This window comes from Eleginops maclovinus, chromosome 3, assembly GCF_036324505.1.
Source record: "Eleginops maclovinus isolate JMC-PN-2008 ecotype Puerto Natales chromosome 3, JC_Emac_rtc_rv5, whole genome shotgun sequence".
Taxonomy (NCBI): domain Eukaryota; kingdom Metazoa; phylum Chordata; class Actinopteri; order Perciformes; family Eleginopidae; genus Eleginops; species Eleginops maclovinus.
The window spans coordinates 15262450-15280704 of record NC_086351.1 but is presented as its reverse complement, the minus strand read 5'-3'; the positions used below and the strand labels follow the sequence as shown (position 1 = coordinate 15280704).

General features: G+C 38.8%; 3 protein-coding genes across 4 annotated transcripts in view; 1 reads left to right on the top strand and 2 right to left on the bottom strand.

Annotated features, from left to right (window-relative positions):
- Positions 1-257: 257 nt before the first annotated feature.
- On the bottom strand, positions 258-2699 carry LOC134862412 (CD209 antigen-like protein C). Its single transcript, XM_063880342.1, has 4 exons — positions 2469-2699; positions 2205-2273; positions 1852-2070; positions 258-926 (listed from the first exon to the last, which is right to left on the bottom strand). The coding sequence occupies exons 1-4, from the start codon at positions 2500-2502 to the stop codon at positions 547-549; spliced, it is 702 nt and encodes a 233-aa protein (XP_063736412.1). The 5' UTR covers positions 2503-2699; the 3' UTR covers positions 258-546.
- Positions 2700-3914: 1215 nt separating this feature from the next.
- Positions 3915-14936, bottom strand: colec10 (collectin sub-family member 10 (C-type lectin)). 2 transcript variants are annotated; one of them, XM_063880340.1, is made up of 7 exons: positions 14667-14936; positions 12877-12948; positions 9766-9837; positions 6872-6925; positions 6492-6587; positions 5981-6192; positions 3915-5809 (listed from the first exon to the last, which is right to left on the bottom strand). In XM_063880340.1, exons 1-7 carry the CDS (start codon positions 14761-14763, stop codon positions 5576-5578), a joined length of 837 nt encoding a protein of 278 aa, XP_063736410.1. In that variant the 5' UTR covers positions 14764-14936; the 3' UTR covers positions 3915-5575. The 2 variants fall into 2 exon arrangements, with proteins under 2 accessions (XP_063736410.1, XP_063736411.1); XM_063880341.1 differs by lacking the exon at positions 9766-9837.
- The window catches only part of LOC134862409 (tumor necrosis factor receptor superfamily member 11B-like), a 62308-nt gene continuing 51565 nt past the window's right edge, over positions 7513-18255 (top strand). The window contains exon 1 of the mRNA XM_063880339.1: positions 7513-7666. Within this exon, the coding sequence (XP_063736409.1) occupies positions 7649-7666 (18 nt within the window). The 5' untranslated portion in view covers positions 7513-7648. The remainder of the gene's footprint in view (positions 7667-18255) is intronic.

Sequence of the window (18255 nt, the reverse complement as noted above, 5' to 3'; positions counted from 1 at the left end):
ATGTAATTAAATACTTTTGCTCAAAAGACAAGCACTGTAAGATCGGAAATCATTTACATTTTCAAGCATCAGTCAAATAATGTATAAAACAAATGACCCTGTTCTGGGTCGTTGGAGAGACATTTCAGTGGATCCTTATTATCATCTTTGGAACAACAGGAATGCAGGGCTAAATATATTCAGGCTTAACGGCTGATTCTTAGGTTTTATTAATTGCTGCTAACAGGAATTTTTGGAATACAGAATCTGTCAATCCATTTTTGTTTTCCATGTTTTTATTTTAGGAGTGGAAGAAAACATTCAAAAGATACAAGATTGCATTGAACATTTTTGCTTAAATGGCTAATGATTGAAAAGGGAGGAACAAAATTACAATATTGTGAAGATTTAGGGAACTTCTTTCCCCGCATTTGTTTCATAGATGGAATTTTGAACACAACAAGGGTACAAATATGAGTATGTCTCTCTCAAGTTGTTGTAATCATAATTGAATAAAAAAAACATGAATAGGGGAGAGAACAGAAAAAAATAGCTGAATATAGGATCTTAAACCTCACAAACCCATGAAAATGGTCTATTACAAGGGGCGTCATTAAATGTCTTTTCTGCTCGCGACAACTCAGCACAATCCTCGTTTCCATTATGATTATTGGGCTCCCCTTTTTTCCAGAATCTAGGACTCACCATATCATTCCCATTCACCCATCTCCACACGCCCTCTTGCACCATGTCCGACAGACCGATCCATATTACGCCTTCAGTTTTGCTGAAAAAATCCAGCTCTTCCCGGGTGGTTATTATAGCCAGGTCAGCTCCCATCTTTTGACAGTCTTGTCTGCTGTCTTGCCAGGTTTTAGTGAGTCCAGCAGCAGAGAAATAGTAGCATTTGTCTTTGAATGGTTTCCATCCTTGGTGGCAAGTTTCACCTAGATGTACGAGAAGTGTATTTTGGTTATTGTGATCTTGAAACCCTTTGAAGACCAGCAGGAAACACATTTGGAAGCTTATGTCCAGATTCATTTTAAACATTAGGGGACATTGTCTACAACAAGTCAATTTATCTTTATTCAAGGCAAAAAGTCAGCGTGTTTATCACTTGATGATTTATGTAAAACACATTCAAACAAAGAGACAGTGGCAGTGTTTTTTTTTTTTTGGCAAGAGTAGAGCTAGTAAGTCCTAGTAATATTATAAGGAAAAATGTAAGCTCAGACTGGTATTTTATAATAACATGAGCCTCTTTAAATGTTTTCCTTAAATCCTACCCGGGCTGGCAAAAAAAGTTTTATTTCTTTTGTTTTAGTTTATATTTTCAAAGAGTCTATTAATGTTTGTCAGGGATTGCAAAAGCAAAAACAATCCCACATTTCTATATGACGACAGAAATTAGATTTAAAGAAAGACTAAACAGTATCATGCAGGTGAGAATGCACTCTGTTAAATGACACGCTGTTCAGAATATTGTAGTGAACAGTTATGCTGATCAATCTTTCACTTTTTGTACAAAAAACATACTGGTTACAAAACTTGGACTCTGAAAGTTGCATTTTTGGTTGAAAGTATTTTGTGTTGACTGTTTGACATTAAACCTGTTGGATTTATCAATAACCAAGCCGTGTATTCGCAATGCCGAGCAGAAAGCAGAACATGTGATGGGTTGCCTGTTAAGATGTCTAGTCTTGTTATCCTGGCTTTAAGTATACTAGCATGCATTTTATTATTCGCCCACACTTGGTGTTTGATAATGTTCCTTTATTTTCTGCATATGCTGATATTTCCTTTCAACATCAATGTATCCAAATAAAAAAAGATCAATTCTACATTTATTATTTTACGTTAGTCGTTACTTACTTGTTTTGTTGGTCCTTAATCTGTTGACCTCCTCTCGCAGTTTATCTTGACTTACAGCCATAGCGTTGTATTTGCTCAGCAGAACCTCCATCTCTTTTGTCAGGTTGCTGGAATTCATGTTTATTTGTTCTAGTTTATCCCTCATAGTGTTTCTTTCCATAGTCAGGTTAGAGATCAGCTGTTCACGCTTCAAGTCCTTCTGATTGAGAACACTGGAGTCTACAAAAAAATAATTTACAATCCACAAATGATCATGACAATTATCATGTGACCAGTGTTAAACCAAAAATGAGTAAATGATTTTGAGTATTTTTGGGATGTTTACTCAAGCTCATTGTTAAATCAGTACTTACTGTGGGCCACTATGCATACGATTATAATCAGCAGCCCCAGACACACTGCAGCAGCTCCAATCCACCACACTGAACCGCAAATTACCACAACAACAATGCAATAAATATGCACAAAATAAGAAAAGAAAACGTGTACTTCAGTCAAATGTTTGAAGCTTTGTCCCTGTTTCATCAAGCACATCTTAGGTTTTACTACAGCTACTATTCATGTTTTAGTAAATGTTGTACTTTTTATTGGCAATATAGTTGAATGTGTATTCTTACCATATTTTTGAGTTCTAGATCCATAATTTCCCATATTGTCAGGAGCCAACAAATCACACTGTTTTCCTGAATCTTATTCTCCCTTGATGTGCTGTTCAATGCATCCGTAAAATGTGTGGTCAGTGTCCGTGCACGTTCTTATTAAGGTCCAATAATCAGCTGATACTGCAAATACACACATGTATGGTTTGAGAAAGAAAACCCAAGGGCAGTGGTCTTTCCTAAAAGCAGAACTCTGAGATAAGTTTTTACATTGTCATGAGTTTTAGTGGAGTATTATATTTTAACATGTGATTGCCTGTCTTTCATTTGCATCAGAATTGTGGATTCAGCACACTTACAGGACAGTCAGAGCAACCCTTCTGAAAACAGGATGTAAGCCTGTGTTTGTGGGATGGTGTGGGATAGTGTTGCTGTAAGAAATTGATGTTTCGTTTACCAATCTGTTCACGCCTAAATATTAACGGTTACATGTAACCATGCAGGTTATAATGGGCCATAGAGAAGGAAAAAGCGACTTGAAATGTGTGCACTGCTCATATTGAAGAAGAAGAATATACCCTTATTCGTCCCACAGAGGGGAAATTTACATTCTGCATTTGACCTATCCTAATGTTAGGAGCAGTGTGCTGCCATTATGTACTTCCCCGAGGAGCAGTGTAGGGAACGGTGCCTTGCTCAGGGAGACCTTGTAGCACTTGGTCTTTCGGGGACTTGGACTGGTGACCTTCCAGTTCCCAAGCCAAGTCCCTATGTGTTAGGGAATATTTTGTGTAAGCTTGTAACCTTTTGCTCAGGCCTGTGACCTCTTAACAAACGTGACCATTGGTCTCCTCAGTGCCGGCCCGAGCCTTTAGGGGGCCCTAAGCAGAATTTGATTTTGGCCAGGGGGCCCCAAGCAGACGCTTAGTTCACTTATGCCTCGGGCCGGCCTTGGGTCTCCTCGCAGCTGCTTTTGTACTGCTTGTTTTCAAGTTAGCCAGTTGTCTCCTTCCTCTCTGTCCTCCTCTGGCATAGGCTAACGGCCTTGCAGGTGCTGTTATCTTCATTAAGGAGGGGCAGCCTGGGCTTCCACAGCCTTGTTCCCACAGTGGGTACACTCTTACGCCTGTTGTTAGATTGGTTTTATTGTTTGGGGCTGAGCCCAGATGCTTCGTTAGACAAATTCTGTGTGAACGGGATGTCAGGTTAAGTTTTGACATATTGTCCTAGATTGTTTAGTATGCTGCTCTGAGAATGTTTCTTATCCATTTGGAACTAGTTAAAACTTCTTCCTATCCCTGAGATCCGGCCGCAACTCCGAATAAATCCAACAGTGTTTTGCCATCAAATTCCTGCTCTCCAGCGTCTCTCTGTTTCGTCTCCATTGCTTCAGAAGTTTCCACCACAGTATGGACTTTGCCATCACCCCCCCTATTGAAAGTCACTATAAGCAAAGCACAGGACTCAAAGCCACTTGTTTATGTTCAACAACATAACAAAAATAATTTGATTCTTCCTAATGTCATTTCAAATCCGTCAACAGCTTTTTCATTGCATGACCAAAAACTGGTCGCAAATGGGAGAGGGATTGTGTACTTGTCTTGGTTTAAGGATGGTTTATGACATTGCACGTGATGTGAAGAAGTTACAATGCCCTCCCATATTGCATAATACCATGTATTCGTCAGGGATTTTGCAAGAAATTATTGCCAAAGAAATGTGACATATAATTGAGGAAGTTATATATTAAAAATTCCTGAAAGTGCTTTTTAGCAGTCAGCAACTTGTTTCACCCTCTTTACTAGATAGCTTGCAGGAAACATCTGCAGAACAGAAGAGGAAGAATCTAAGGAGAATAGGGGAACAGCCTATGTTACATTAACACATTTTGGCAATTATCTCCCCCCTGATTATTTTTACTTTGCTTTATGGCAAGGAAGGAAAAGGAGGATTCACAAATTGATAACATTTCATCCTGAGGAGAACATGAATGTCCTGCCAAATTGAATGGCAATCCAACCAGTGGTTGTTGAGACATGTCCCCTAAACAACACATTTGGAAATGCAAGTAATTTATTGTACCCAAATCATTAATGTCTCTAGAAATATGTGCTATTTCATCTATAGTAAATTATATATTTCTCAGAATTAATCAAATCTGGCAGCATAAAGGAAAGGTCAGGGGATCACTAAAATTAAATTGGACTGGTCCACAGGGGACAACATTTCTGTACAAACTTCAGATGTTTCAGTACGGATCAAAATGGTGGACTGATCAACATTGCCAACCATAAAGCAAAAGCCATGGCCCTGTTTTGGCTCTATAGCTATGGCTTCAAACACAGACATTTATTCCATTGTTGTGCTTGAAATGTGATCTCCCATCCATCCAGACCATCAAGCACTTAAATGAAATTGTACTGAAATTACCAAAACCTTAACCCGATTCCTGCAGACACCCCTAAACTTCGGCCTATGTTTTTTAAGCCTGTGTGTAAGACTCTATCAGCCAGACCGTTATGCTACTTCCCCCCCAATGTTTATTGTCAGTAGCGCCTCTTTACTGCTGGGCTTTGAATGAAAGTAAGTAATATTGACAAAATACAACACAGAATTAGATATGATAATTTCCAATAAAAATCCATGAACGTTATCAATTGAAAATATTCCAGTGAAGCTATGGGTTTTCAAATACCCGCAAAATACTTTTGCTTTAAAGCTGTAACTTTGGAATGCTACAGAAAGCTGACAGACACATAGTCTCATGTATTATGGAAATAATAAAGTTGGTTAACATGCTAGCTAACATTTGCCTATTTAAACACCCTTCAGCCAAGACGCAACATTAACATTTACAATGTACAGTTGTCTCCTTTTGACCTATTGAATTTATATGTTGAAAGGCCAAAGCAGGGAAACACTATGTTAACCTGTTTGTCTGTGATCATCAGAGCAAATGATGTACCATTCTTCAAGTAAAATAATAAAAATCCAATAATGCAGGCACAACCTATTTTTCATTTTCAATATTTTTTTTACAACATTTAATTACTAATTCTACACAACAAATGATATATATGTTTACCTATGTCTTTTTTGCATGCAAGTTTAAATGTTTCATTGACTCATGAGAATACTCCTCCTCCCCCTGCTCCTCTTCTCCTGCTCTTTGGAAACTCACAGATGAAAAACATGGCGGCTTCACACTCCACATGACTCCATGTTCCAGAGCTGAGCAGCTCCACACAGCTGGAGTTTGTGGGAGGAGATACTCTGGAATTTAGCTCCTCCTCTTGGCTCCAAGCTGCAAAACCCTGCAGAGGACTGGAGTCTGTAAAAACTTGAGCCCTTGTTCCATCCTGATGACAAAACAGAAGAAAATTATCAGAAAGTTATGAACAGCAAGGAACACTTAAAAAAAATAGTTTCTAATTATTAAACCAGGTTTCAGGAGAATTAAGGCACAGATACTCCTCCTCTTTTGTAAAGCAACATGTGTGTAGTATGAGAATATGATGGGGACTACTTACTGTGTCCTTGCTTTGAGCCTGCACTCCTATATAAACTCTTGTTAGTCCAGCCTGCCTGACATAGTCTGCCATGAGCTGGTTGGTGTTGCTGGTTTTTGGCATGGCCAGGGTACCTCCTCTCAGCTTGCAGTTCATTGAAGCCTCTCCGAACCTCTTAGACTCCTTCACCAGCAGGTAGTATCTCTCTTCTGTTTCCTTCAGCCCCAAGATGACTGCAGAGGGTTAAATAAAATAAGGAATAAGATATTACTGTCAGTTTTTTCAACAAGCCAATATGTGTGATTGCAAGGGCATGGACATGTTATGAATAAAAGATTAGAAAAAATAAGAATAACACAGAAGAGTTAAGAGTAAATATTAAGGAACAAAACATTGTGTTTCTTAGTTGGCTTGCATAATCATAAATACAATATCCATTCTTCAATAATAAGCATTTTTTAGAGCTTCAGTGCTTTTCACAGTATTGAAGGGTGGCTGACTAAATCACACATATCCAACCACTTATGCTTACCGTTCTTCAAAAACTTGACAGCATTCCTCAGCTTGCCTACATTGACATCCAGCTGCCCGACCACTTTCCTGTACCTGCCACAGTCACAGGTTGTGCCTGAATGATACAAAAATGGGGCAGCATGACTTGTACCGTATTTAGAGCAGTGAATCACTTTCCTGCTTGCGCCTGTGACAAAACTGTACCAGTATATTTGTGTATGTCCTGTGCTTTTCTGTGGTCTGATTTGATGGCCATTTGAGAATATAAAGCATCTACTCAATTTTGTAGAAACACTGACATAAAATGCTCAAGTCTATATTTACAATTTCAAAACAAGTGTTGATGTTAAGATATCCGGGAAAAATCATCTGGGTCTGAAATGCTGGAGTCTTACTCACCTGGTTTCCCTTTCAAACCAGCGGGCCCAATATAACCTGGATCACCTTTGATACCTACAGAACATAGGAATCACATGTGAAAAAATACTTTCAATAACAGTGGCGAGCCGTCAGGGCCCTAAGGTATTCTAAAAAGGAATATTTAAAAACATTAAAAAAATAAATATATATATATAGGCTATATATATAATTTTATATATAATATATAAAAACATTTTTTTTCATTGGATTTACCAAAACTTGATTTAATTGTATTTAAAATAACATTTCCAAGGAAATAAATTCTTCGAATCTGCCTATTCAGTTTCTGTTGTAATGTGAAGGGTTAAATGAAAGAAGCTCCTTTGGCCGTCTCTGGAGTTACTGGGAAGATAGGAGGTGATTGTTGGTCAAGCTATAAATGCATAGAAGGCAAGGAACTCAACGAGAGAGTAATGTCAAATGACAGTACAATTGACCAATCATAGCTTATCCCTAAATGGGTGGGCTTTATTATCGCAGATTTTATGACAAGTTCCGTCTGCTGTCAAACTAGAGGATAAGTAGCTAGTTAGCGTCAGAGCCAACGTCAATTAGATGAGAGCAGAGCCATATATGGATAATACGTCACATCCGGTTGAAATTACTGCCCCGCCCACTTTTGAGGCAAAACAACGCTGTAATAGCGGTAAATACGAATTCTGAAGTTTCACAAATGTAAGAAAACCGTGGATTGTTCTATCTTTAAGGAGTTTTGAGAAAAATGTGAATATCAGCAGCTATACCCGATAACACTGGATGACAGGATCGACAAGGGTAGGCTAAAGTTATGTTCAATGTAGGCCGCCGTGCCGACTTAATTCATTCTACCTATGTATCCCCAAATTAATTAATATATTTCAATTAGCTTTGCCGGTTTTAACAATTTGCCTGTGTTCTGTTCCAAAATGCACGGATCGCTGTCCATCGTTTCCTGGCTGTGGGCGCCTTGTCATGATAGGTGTTCAGAAATTGTGTTTTGTGTGGTAGAGGGTGGCTGGCATTCATGAGTTTTGCAACCCGGGCCATTGTTTCAATATATCGCTGAAGTACATGCAGCTTGTGTGATGATTATTTGTATTTTTAATTTGTAAATAAAACGTTTTGCTGAATAAATAAGTAGTTTTTTGTAATAACTCTTTCTCTGTTGCATTGTTAAGGCTCGATTAGCGTCTTAAGGCTAGAGAGTTTTTTTTTCTCGACGAAGGAAGAGGGGTCAGAGGCCCTAGCTATAAAAGTCACGGCTCGCCACTGCTTAATCAATTATTTTTTATATTACATTGTGATGTAGTTACAAACTATCACCACTAGATGGCTGCATCATACACAAAACATAAGGAATGGCTGAACACTGGTATAAATTGACTCATACTGTATGTTTACCTGCTGTAACCCAGATTTAATTTTTCCAAATATACTTCAAAAATATACCACATTTATAAAAAAAGTTAATCAAGAATGTAACTTTTTTGTGTAAATGTCATCCAGAACATATTAACCTATATTTGAGCAAAACTGACACAATGAACTGAGGGTTGCACATTTTGGGGAACAGGGCTGCGGTACAAACATCAAAGTAGGCTGGTTTTGTATTAGGACAGGTTGTACCTGTACAATCTGATCTTTGAATAAACAGACTGATTGTTCTGTTGTCAGTATAAAAGCTCCAGTGAGAATGCATCCTCTGTTCTTGGGACCTACTGTAGCAGAATTTAACCCCAAACAGTCCTGATACAGTTAGATTGATAGTTTTCCCCATGAATTCACTAATTGCACACCATTTAAAGCCTTACATGGTTGTTATTTTGTCCAAGAAAAATGCTCTGTAAACACTCTAATAATAAGCAGACAAATGCATAGACATGAAGATGAAGATTGAAGATTCAACTTTATTGTCATTGCACAGAGTACAAGTACTAAGTGCATAGACATAAAGCATCTATAAGGATATCATGTACCATGGTAATCTTATTTATGTTTAGTGAGGTTGCCAGATCCATTCTGTGGTATTGTACCATGAAATTCAGAAAAGAGAGTAGCAGGATTTTAGTTTGAAAAAAACGTTTTTCTGTAGGTGTTTTATGAGCTACAGGCGCTCGGGATCAAGGGAAATCCAAACCTGTGACCTCACTCCTTTGCCTGAGATGGCAAAGCACGTTTCCTGTAAGTGTATTAAATATAATGAATACTGAGAAAAGTGAATGCTTAGAATGGCGGGGGAACTTGACTGCTCGTAAACATTAAAAAAAGCTAGAAATTGTTTCAGCCACCCTGGGCAAAGCTGCCGGATGACAACATGTTTTGTTCTATCTTTGGATGTGATCGTTTAAAACATAAAAGGAATTGGGAAAATTCTTACTTGTGTATGTTAGCCATGGGACTAATTAGGTTTGCTGATTTGTGTAGACATGTCTGTTCTTTTTATTTTATGTTTTGAGTCCAAGATTATGAAGCTGTGCTTGGACTGAGGACGAGTTCAGGGAACTATATTTCTTCTTTTTAAGCAATAATAAAGTGAATGAAATCCTTTAAAAACCTCACCGCTAAATTTTTGCAATTTTTTAGTCTTTTGTCGACAATTACAGGCAGGTTGGAAGAGTGTCATGGCAGTAAAACAAGGACACATTTTTACACTTTACACTTTTCTTTTGTAAATAGATTTCTTTTTACAGGACACTAAGGGTAGGAAGTGTTCCACTTGTGCTTTCCCATTCTTCAATCTCTTTGATTTAAGGTTTATGTATCCATCAGAACAATATTTATACATTAACTATTATATTATTAACTATAGAGAAAGAGAACTTGGTAGAGAAGTAAAGACAAAGACAATGACAATATTTACCTTGCAACACTTATGGAATAGACTCTTGTCATACCTCTTTCTCCAATAGGCCCCATCTTTCCCATGTGGCCCACCTCTCCCACAAGCCCCATCTCCCCTAACACTCCTGGGTAGGAAGAGAAAGAAAGAGTGTATGGAGAGAATTCAAAATAAAAATGTTGTATTCACTATGCAAACCAGAACCTCACATTTGATCTAAAGTGGGCTAAATAGGGTAGGTCACGTCATCATATTTCTTAATATCCAATTTTCCATTATTCATGTCAAATCTTTTCAATTTTCTATGGCTTTCATCCTTTCTCTTTTGTATGTTGATTATATTGTTCTTTTCAAGCCTAATCAACGTAATTGTATGCGCCTAGAGATTACGAGTCCTGAGGCTTTTTCCCAACAATCACTGCACAGTTTGGACCCACAATAGATGCTGTTATTGTTATCATTATTATGCCAGTAAATAAATTAGAGGGAAAAATGCTGAATTGTTTTGGGCCCGAACTGAAGTTTTTTGTGTTGAAAGGGTTTGTGGAAAAATACACATTGCCTTCTTTATTAAAGTCAACCTTTATACAAATGCATTCATTTATTATATTAATTATGTTTATTGGTTTTATGTTTCTTTGATTCCAGTTCATGGTTTTGAACTGGTTTGATATTTCACATGAGGTAAAGCAAGAGCGCTACTAGTAACACTAACAATAGCTCTGTTCTGTTAAGTGAGAGAGACAGTGAGACTTAACTTAACTGTACTTTTCCTGTCGAAAAAAAAAGATCAACAAATCTGGTACACAGACCTGGAACACAGAGCATGATTTTAGTTGATTGAGTTCTTTGATTGGTAAGAACTTAGTGCTTTTCTATTATGATCTTTATCTGACGGATTGCATTTCTTGTCTGTGATGTGATTACTGTCATCTGCCACTCTACAATAATATTTAGGCTGTTTTTGTTAAGTGTTGAAAGATATGCTGAGAAGGCACCTGGTTTAAAATTGTTGGACGTTACAGTGAAGGTGTAGAAGTTGTGTGTGCCTGCATGCATGTGTGTGTGCATGCGTGTTGGAAATCTACAGAGCAGACTGAGGCTCTCTGCCAGCACTTGAATGAGTATTTCCTCAGGAAACTATTCAACTGGAAACTGATGGGGTTTGAAATACTAAGTGACACATTATAGAGGCCTATTGCTATTAGAGGGATTTGCTTCACACACACAGGCTACATACCCGCACACAGCCAGCTATTCCCATTTCCCTGTTTCTCATGCTGATTTTCTATTTGATGATTTGTGAGAAGTGATGGCAGAATGTGTGAGGTCTAATGGATTGTGTGTTGTCTGGTACATGAGGCCTATGGGAATTTTCTCTGTAATCTGCTTTCAATTTTTAGCATAGTTTTCAGAGTGAATCCCTGAGAAGCACAAAGTAAATATTGTTGTATAATTCTGATTTGAGGACTGATTAAACTGGGATTATAGGTTTGTGTTTTTATGCAATATGAAAAGTTGAATGTGTGGGTCTCTTGTGTCTATAAAGCTTGATTAACGTTGTTGTCGCAGTGCTCACGCTCGCCAGTTAAACCGTCTATCTAAACGTTCAGATAACAGTCTTCCCTGTCACTGCAGTCGCGCTTTACAATGGCCAACCCCTCTAACCGGCTTAACGTCTGGATTCTCCAGCTGCTGAAGGAAAGGAGGTGAAGGCCACATTTTTCTTTCTTATCATGAAATCTAAGACAGCCTTGAGCTATTTCTAAAACGATAATTGGAATAGATGTTTTCGAGGCTTAACATAATAAAACAATCCAAGAAGTTCAAATGTTTAGCAGAACTGAGATTGAATCATTTATTACACATTATTGGCCCAAGCATAATGACAAATTTGAATGCTGGTATTTCTGCTTTTTAGAGCCACAGGAAAGAGGGCTGGGTCACATGGAATAAAGGCCTTCTTCCAGATTTCCCATTCGTTGTGCATATGGTTTGTTGCTGTTTCGAAAGGTTCCAAGAGTTAAGAACCTTACAAATGTTAATGTCTCACCTTAACTTTGCCAAGTGTTTGACAGTAATTAATTAAAGCACAATTACCAAATGTAGGAATCCAGCACCACGGTTTGTGGACGCTAATAAGCTTGGATCCGCAACTTGTGTTTGTTGCTCACCAGAGAATTATAGTCATGAATTCCCTTTTAACGTTCCAAAATTAAGCAACTGCTTCCTGTAAAAAGGTCTAACTTAAGATGGGGAATACATGCGTCATCTGTGGAGCCCTTGACATACTGCAGTCACAAAGTCATCATAGGAACCTGCGTTCATTCCTACAATAGGCATACACACAGAGAAACCATAATGATTGGGTTTGCTATACTGTTGAAAAATATCCGCAAAGTTGAAAAGTTGAAAAGGGTCACATGTATATACTTTCTTTGTCTTTACACTTTTGGAAAAGCAGTTCTGGCATGTGTCTCATACAGCCAGTTGGGGGGGGGGGGGGGGGGTGTGTGTGTGTGTGTGTGTGTGTGTGTGTGTGTACAGACATCTGCTGCTTGGTTGGCCAGCTAGTACCAGCCCAGTTTGAATGCATATGGACGCCACCAATTTCCTCAGCAGCAATTAACACGTCTGCTTACACAACAGACACACAGCAGTACCGGTCTGTCTGTCTGTCTGTCTGTCTGTCTCTGTCTGTCTGTCTGTCTGTCTGTCTGTCTGTCTGTCTGTCTGTCTGTCTGTCTGTCTGTCTGTCTGTCTGTCTGTCTGTCTGTCTGTCTGTCTGTCTGTCTGTCTGTCTGTCTGTCTGTCTGTCTGTCTGTCTGTCAGTCAGTCAAAGAGCAAAGGAAAGGGCAAGCTGTCTGGAGCAGGAAAAAGCAAAAACTGCTGCCAGAGCAAAGTCACGCATTCCGTCTGAAAGTACAGAAAGTCTCAGTACAGAAAGTCAGTTGTGATTGTTTGTTGTGTTTCCAGCAGTAAAGCAAATTATATTTTTGAGTTACATCTGGGTGAAGTCAAACTTCTGTGCAAACATAAGAGAGAAGTAAGGCTTTCCAGTCCATTACTTTTGCTGTTTCATCCCACCTTCAATTGTCTTTAACCCATTGAGCATTTTAAGAAAGACAGATGCACTGCTTGTAATAAACTGAGGGATGTTAAATACCTGGAAGTCCTGGTGGTCCATTCTTTCCCAGTTTCCCCTCTTCTCCCACCTCTCCAATCGTACCTTGGTCTCCTGTATTAAAGAGAGTAGAGAGTAGTGTGAAAGTGACATGCATAAGGAGATCATATATCCCTTAATGCTGGATTGCTTTCAGAGTGTGGCAAGGAATTCATCTGCATATTCCCACTCTGTGCTGGTAAGGATGGAAATTAAGGCAATTACAGGATGATGATACAACTTTATTAATAATAACTATTGGCAAAAAAACAATTCAGCACAGCACTGTTCAGTGATTATTTGTCTAAAAGTTTCAGTGCCGGGCCAGATTTTGGTTTGGGTGCAAGTCCTACTGTAAGGTTAAGTTTGCATCAAACTTTTATGTTTAGAAATATCTTTTGACTCTTCATATTACTTTTCAAGCCATGTTTATCCACACCAATATCCTTTATAAAGCACTAACTGATTTGAAGTATTAGTGACACCACATATTTTTTTGTTAAAAGCACACATAAGATAAATATCTCTGGTGGGTTCACTGCTCAAAGGGCTCTTGGCAAGAAATCTTGGGTGGTTTCAGATTGTCTATTAGAGCTGGAATGATGCCCTAGTTGTTGATGCCAAGCAATTTATGTCTTGTGCTGGGCTTTGAAACAAACGATTGAAACCGAACACCTCCATTAGACTGGAGGAGTACTTAGGAAAATGGATTATTAAATTCTGAAGGCTGTGTGGACATTTTAAAGTAACCTATATTTGAGCAAATTCATACAATTTCATGCAATTTCTGACTACAAAAAATGATTTCCTTTTCAGGACTACATGGCTCACTTGATTCTGTGAGACGAGAGGTTTTCCAACGTGACAAACATATCAGATTTTTGTAAGAAAGCAATAGAATCACTTACCGGTATTGTTTTTGTGAGTTAATTCAAAGTGTCTAACTTCCCATAAAGACACTCTAATGTCTCAAAAGTATAAAAGGCCTGTAATTCTATTTAAAATTCCGGAGTCAAAATACCAGTAAATGCAATAAAAGTATGTTTGCTGGAAAAGTTCAAATAAATAAGACATTTTTTGGGGGGAATGAAACATCCAATGAAATTTGCAGACGTGAGGATACACACATTCAGAGCCTAACTCTGTGGTCAGCAGTATATCTCGGATGAGTCTTGTACAAATAATCAGTTCAGTTTAGTGGCAGCTGTCTAAATACACACCGTCACAATGGGACTTTCTTTTGATACAGAAAATTCTTCGGGAAGCTGACAAATGTACACTCACTTCCCAGTGGCAAGCAGAGTGAGAGAGCATGTCGACTACTGAAGAAACATGTCCCTAACTTGTGTAAAAAACTGCCATGTTTTTCAGTAATGTGTATGAAGCTGAACAACTGTTGCTTGGCCTAAGTGTGTATTTTATTAGGTCTTTCCGTCTGAATCAGCAGGGGATCAAGCTACTGGATGCCATAAAATGAATAACACACACGGAGGCATTCCCTCCAAAAAGACTACGGGGTAGCAGACTGCAAGCTAATAAACTACAGGACATTACATGCTTGCTACCTTTATCATTAGCTCTGTTAACCCTGAAGCACATTAGTGGTGTCTCCTCAGAATTTTCCATTTGACACACAATCTGTTTTGGACATTCACATTGTTAGGACATTAAGTTAACACTCCAATACATTGCATGTTTAAATACTGTACTCTCAGTTTTAAACACACACACACACACACACACACACACACACACACACACACACACACACACACACACACACACACACTTACCTTTTGCTCCAGGCAGCAGGGTATTGGTGCAGACTTCTGTAGAGGCAGAAATGTAGTTGAACACGGCTACAAACACACAGAGTGCCAAAATTCCCATTATATCCCAATCATCCCCGACCACTGAAGAAGATCCAGATTTTTTTGTTTTGTATGTTGTCGTGGATCCGAGACCTTACAACGTTGTCACAAGTGCCAAAGTATTCTCCGCGTAAAGTATCTCATGCGCCAGAATCCACTGATTGACTGAGTTTTTAACTATGAGACCGGAGGAACAGTGCAGCACTAATGAGGAAACACGCACGCACGCACGCACACTTGTTTATATCGTCTTATCAGTTACTTGTCATAATGTCAAACAACACTTGACAGAGCACTGCATTCCTGTATGCCTTCGCCCTCGGAATGTGAAGCTGTGTGTGATTAAGAAAAAGAGCAGTCTTAACTTGAATATATGTTGTCTATTTATTTGTTTACTTTTCAATTGAATCAGTATTTTGAATTCTAGGAATGACATTTCCGAGCACAGATGCTGGATCCTGAATTATTCTACATAGTGCAACCTTTCGTATCTTTGGTCTTTTAATTTCAGTCAGTTAATCATGCACTATTTAGGGCCCTCCACAGTGGATTAAAAAAAAGTGTCCTCCGCATGTTCACACTGTGAAACGGCACATGCAAGGTTTTTCTCAACATTATAGTACAGTACACCTGTCCTATAAAGATTAATTGATTGTTTTTCAAATGAAAGAAATATAAAGGCTAAATGGAGATTGTGCAGGATGTTACTCTTATCTTCCCTGAGCCAAAAACGCCTGGTGTTTTTTCTTATCAACAACAAGGGAGTAGTACCTCTGGGTCTGCACATTCTTTCCTTGTTTCTCTCATATTCTTCTACTCTTTTTTTCCCCCCACCCTCTAGACCACAAACCATTAAGTGGGAGAGGTTCACGCTTAACAGACACAAAAAACAAACACGCAGATGTAGGCCTATGTATATTACGTATGCACATACGGAACCAGAAACAAATGAGACACAATAAGTGCTTGCACACACACACACACACACACATGCACGCTCACGCACACAGATTCTTGCATAATTACGTCCTGGTTTCTCAGTATGTGATGAAAACACACAGGGATAAGAGGGGTTGGAGGCCTCTAAGAGACAGAGAGAAAGGAGGAATGGGAGAGAGAGAAGAGCTAGACAAGAGATAATTAAGCAAAAGAGATGTAATGAGAGAAGAAGACGGAGAAAGACAAGAGACAAAGCACAGCATAAAGAGGAATGGCAAAAAATGGAGAGAGTGTGGTCTGAGCCACATGTGTTGGCACAAAGAAGAATTTCCTTATTCAAAAGTTATGCTTCATTAATGGATGTCTTAGACTCTCCATCAGTAAGGAAGGTCATCAGGGTGTAGTGTACTCCCTTCTTTGAAGACAGGGAGGGGCTAATTTAATCAAGACAATTAATTGAAAACAAAATCTTGACATTGGCTGTTATTCCCATGAGGACTACGTTGGCTTGTCGTCAATTTGAATGGCAGCCATTTGAAGGGGAAAGGGATTAATGGTTTGTTGCTTTTTTATGTGGTTGGCCTCTTATAAAGTTATTTGTATTTACAGACAACAACACTTTGAAATGCATCCAGTATTGGATTTGAAATTAACACAGATTTTTCTTCTTGCAGTCAAGTAACAAATTATTTTTACAATTTCAAATGTTTTGTTCTTCAAAGAAAAGAAAATATGCTTGTTACTTAATTGGATAAGTCACAATCATGAATCACATCTTGCTGCTGATTGTAATGTTTGTTATTTTGGGTAATCTTTGAAAAACATTCAAAACCACACACAGACTTGAAAATATGTAACTCAATATCAGTGACTGACAAAGGTTTATTTGGCTTTACTGTTTACTCCAAGACTTTGGAAATCTATATAGTTTCTGCTTAAGAGTTTGTTGACGTCGGGAGCTATGTATTTTGGTAGGAGAACTTTTTTTATGGCTCTGGCTTTTGGTGTCGCTGACAATAACTAGCTAGCTCGTTCGGCATGTTAAATGGCAGTTTCAAAGAAACAACAGCGCCAACAGCTCGCATTTGTGTGGCCAACCTTTTTAAAATAAAAGTCATAAGTGGTGTCTGACAGTGACAATCATAGCCAATGGGACCAACATAGGAACAATGTGTGACTGACTGTTAATAATGTAAACCTGCTGAGAGTGCTAACAGTGAAACAAACCAGTAGAGACAATAAAGTAAAATACAGTTAAACCTTGACGCATGAAAGGAGGATTTTTGAAGCAATTCTTCTCTCCATTCTGGATAAAGGAGTATTCCTATATCTACATGCTGCACTCCCCTTTTAAGGCAACTAGATATAATTTGCCCTCAGCTTTATCATTTTAAGAACAACACTCACTACTACATGAAGAAGACAAGCTGACGCAACAATCAGTGGTACTAAGTTGATGTTTGACCTTAGATGTTCTGGCAATACTTCCCATATTCCCTTGATTGAGTGAGTGATGGTTGACGAGATCCAAACACATCTCTATAACTTCCAAAAATGATATCAAGGCCTTACGTGTGTGTGTGTGTGTGTGTGTGTGTGTGTGTGTGTGTGTGTGTGTGTGTGTGTGTGTGTGTGTGTGTGTGTGTGTGTGTGTGTGTGTGTGTGTGTGTGTGTGTGTGTGTGTGTGTGTGTGTGTGTGTGTGTGTGTGTGTGTGTGTGTGTGTGTGTGTGTGTGTGTGTGTGTGTGTGTGTGTGTGTGTGTGTGTGTGTGTGTGTGTGTGTGTGTGTGTGTGTGTGTGTGTGTGTGTGATCCTTTAACTGTGTGTGGATTTTCTCTGGTACACTCTTTCAGTTGAGGTCTGGGAAAGTGCAGCATTCAGTAGGGGCAGAACAAAAAAACAACACACACACACACACACACACGGAGGAACAGCCCTGCTATCCTGCAGGCTAATTGTTTACATGTGGTTTCGATTGCGTTCTCTAATTAAGAATGTGATTCACACTCCTGGACTGAGGGTTGACTGCATCGTGGTAACCACACCACAAAACACCCTTTTTTTCTTTGCTGCTTAAAACCCCATTTACAACTTTGCAAGTACCATTGGTAGGATACACTGCCCACATGTGTGTCAGTTTCAAATCAGTCAACAGCAACTTCAGCATATAAAATGTTTACGTAACCTCTGCTCTGAACCACATTAATTTACTGTTGAGTGTGAAAGTCACAGTTGGCCCAGTTACAGCTAGAAGTGGAACTGACTATGTTTCCTGGTAATTACTGGGAAAATCAGGCTTAGACAAAGGCATTTCTCTGGAAAAGCACACAACAAGCATCACTTCTGTTTTAAGGCTTTCACTTTTCTCTGGAAGTGAGTCAGATGATTTTTCACAATAATTGAATAATCCTCACCAGGAATTTTTCAATCATGTTTGCCTCAGTGTTCAATCTTCCGTGTGCCCGGAAGACTTCCCGAGCAGTCGACCATGAAGAATGGTGGTGGTCTTGGTAATCAGTAGTGCTGACCCTAAAAACCTCAAATGAGACGTTTAATTACAAAATGCGATATTT